The 2,725-nt window shown below is 50.6% G+C and overlaps 1 protein-coding gene across 1 annotated transcript in view; it reads right to left on the reverse strand.

Moving 5' to 3' along the window:
• Positions 1-2,285, reverse strand: part of LOC109220575 — a 14,619-nt gene extending 12,334 nt beyond the window's left edge. The window contains exons 1-2 of the mRNA XM_019385038.1: positions 1,778-2,285; positions 981-1,270 (exon numbers count right to left, since the gene is read on the reverse strand). Coding sequence (XP_019240583.1) covers positions 981-1,270; positions 1,778-2,285 — 798 coding nt within the window. The remainder of the gene's footprint in view (positions 1-980; positions 1,271-1,777) is intronic.
• Positions 2,286-2,725: the final 440 nt, after the last annotated feature.

A 2,725-nucleotide genomic window follows, 5' to 3' on the forward strand; every position in this document is an offset into this window, starting at 1 on the left:
CGTTCTTCGGCCTCGTCGAGGTCTTGGAGCCTATTCATGTCGTTATCCGCTCCGCTGGTATGTGAATATCTCAGGCTTGGTTCTCCGATTTCGACGGGTATGACCGCGTCGATTCCGTAGACCAGTGAGTACGGAGTTTCTCCCGTGCTGGATTTGGGCGTGGTTCGATGTGCCCACAGTACTTCTGGTAGTAGTTCGGGCCAGAGCCCTTTGGCTTCTTCGAGTTTCTTCTTCAGTATGTTCAGTATTGTTTTGTTGGAGGATTCTGCTTGTCCTTTGGCGGCAGGGTGATATGGCGTGGAGAGTATTCGTTTGATGTGCCATTTGTCGAAGAACTCCGTTGTCTTTTTGCCAACGAATTGGGGGCCGTTGTCGCAGCTGATTTCCTTGGGGATGCCGAAACGGCATATGATGTTTTTCCATATGAAGGCGATAACTTCCTGTTCGCGTATTTGGGCGTACGCACCTGCTTCCACCCACTTGGAAAAATAGTCGGTTAAAACTAACAGAAACCGTACCTTTCCTCGTCCGGCTGGTAGGGGACCGATTATGTCCATTCCCCATTTGATGAAGGGCCAAGGTGAGGTTACTGAGTGGAGGGGCTCTCCCGGTTGATGTATCATGGGGGCGTATTTTTGGCACTGTTCGCACCTGCGAACATACTCTGCTGCCTCCTTTTTCATAGTGGGCCAGTAGTATCCGGCTCGAATAATGCAACGGACGAGGGCGCGGTTACCGGTATGTGCGCCACAGTGACCTTCGTGCACCTCTTCGAGTACTGGCCTTGTTTGGTGCGGCCCCAGGCACTTAGCGAGGGGTCCGCCAAACGTCCCTTTGTAGAGATCGTGATTTATTAGGCAGTACCGGGCGGCTGGTACGCGGAGCTTTTTGGCTTCTTTTTTGTCGAGTGGGAGTGTCCCGTCCTGCAGATAGGAGGCGAACTGGTTGCGCCAGTCCCAAGTTAGATTTAAAGAGAGTACCTCAGCGTGGTCTATAGCCGAATAGAGGAGGGTGACTACACTCCCTTTGTTGATATTTTTGGTGGCTGTGGCCAGTTTCGCTAAGCCGTCTGCTTCGACATTTTGCGCCCTAGGGATTTGCTCAAGGCGGCACTCGTCGAACTCAAGCATTAGCTTATGGATTTTCGATTGGTATTTTTGCAGTCTCTGCTCCTTGATTTGGTAAGTCCCGGTGATCTGGTTCATCACGAGTTGGGAGTCGCAATGGAGGACAAGTCGTCGAGCCCCGTACTTGACGGCTAATTTTATACCTGCAATCACAGCCTCATACTCGGCTTCATTGTTAGTCATCTCGGGGCATCGTATGGACTGGCGAATCACTTCGCCCGTGGGGACTTCGAGAACGAGTCCCAGTCTCGAGCCCGAGGCATTGGCGGCACCGTCAGTGTAGAGAGTCCAAAGGTCGGCACTGGAGGAAGCACGAATGGTCTCCAATTCCGCCTTCGGCAATATCTCTGTGCTGAAATCGACGACAAAGTCGGCAAGTACCTGCGACTTGATGGCGTTTCTTGGGTGATAGGATATGTCGTGCTCGCTGAGCTCTATGACCCATCTAGCGAGCCTGCCAGACAGCTCAGGCTTGTGTAGGATGCTTCTCAGGGGGAAGGTCGTTATTACCTTTATGGGGTGGCACTGAAAATAGGGTCTAAGCTTTCGTGAAGCTACGACCAGTGCCAGGGCTAGTTTCTCGAGGTGTGGGTACCGTATCTCGGCATCCACCAGGGTTTTATTGATATAATAAATAGGAGACTGCGTACCTTTGTTTTCGCGAACCAGGACTGCGCTGACGACGACTTCGGATACCGCCAGATACACTAGCAAAGGCTCGCTTGGATTCGCTTTGACTAGCAGCGGTGGTGAAGATAAATATGCCTTTAATTTTCTCAGGGCCTCAATGCATTCCTCGTTCCACTGTAGCCCGTGATCTTTCCTCAGTACGTTGAAAAATTTATGGCACCTATCGTAGGATCTCGAGATGAACCTGGATAGGGCGGCTATTCGCCCCGTCAGCTTTTGTACGTGCTTTTTGCTGTTCAAAGTCTCAGGTATTGCGTCTATTGCCTTGATTTGGTCCGGGTTGACCTCGATACCCCGTTGTGATACGAGGAAACCCAAAAATCTTCTCGAGGCCATGCCGAAGGTGCATTTCTCTAGGTTCAACTTCATCCCGTACCATCTTAATATCTCGAAGGCTTCTTTCAGATGGTCGATGTGGTCTTCTTTCTTTGCCGACTTCACTAGTATATCGTCGATGTAGACCTCCATGGTTTTGCCGAGCTATTCTTTGAACATTTTGGTGACCAATCTCTGATATGTTGCCCCTGCGTTTTTGAGCCCGAAGGGCATCACCTTATAGCAATACGTCCCTTGGTGGGTGATAAAAGTTGTCTTTTCTTGGTCCTCTTCGGCCATCATGATCTGGTTGTAGCCGGAGTAGGGATCTAAGAAGCTTAGCAGTTCATGTCCTGCCGTGGCGTCGATCAACTGGTCGATGTGGGGTAACGGGAGCGAATCTTTTGGGCACGCCTTGTTAAGGTCGGTAAAATCTACGCACATTCTCCATTTCCCGTTTTTCTTTTTGACCATGACGACATTGGCGACCCATTGGGGGTATTTTGCTTCTCTGATGGACCCGTTGGCCAGTAGCTTATCTACTTCTTCACTGACCGCCTCGTTGATTGCGGCGTTGAACTTTCTCTGATTGC

The sequence above is a fragment of the Nicotiana attenuata genome, unplaced genomic scaffold (assembly GCF_001879085.1).
Source record: "Nicotiana attenuata strain UT unplaced genomic scaffold, NIATTr2, whole genome shotgun sequence".
NCBI lineage: Eukaryota > Viridiplantae > Streptophyta > Magnoliopsida > Solanales > Solanaceae > Nicotiana > Nicotiana attenuata.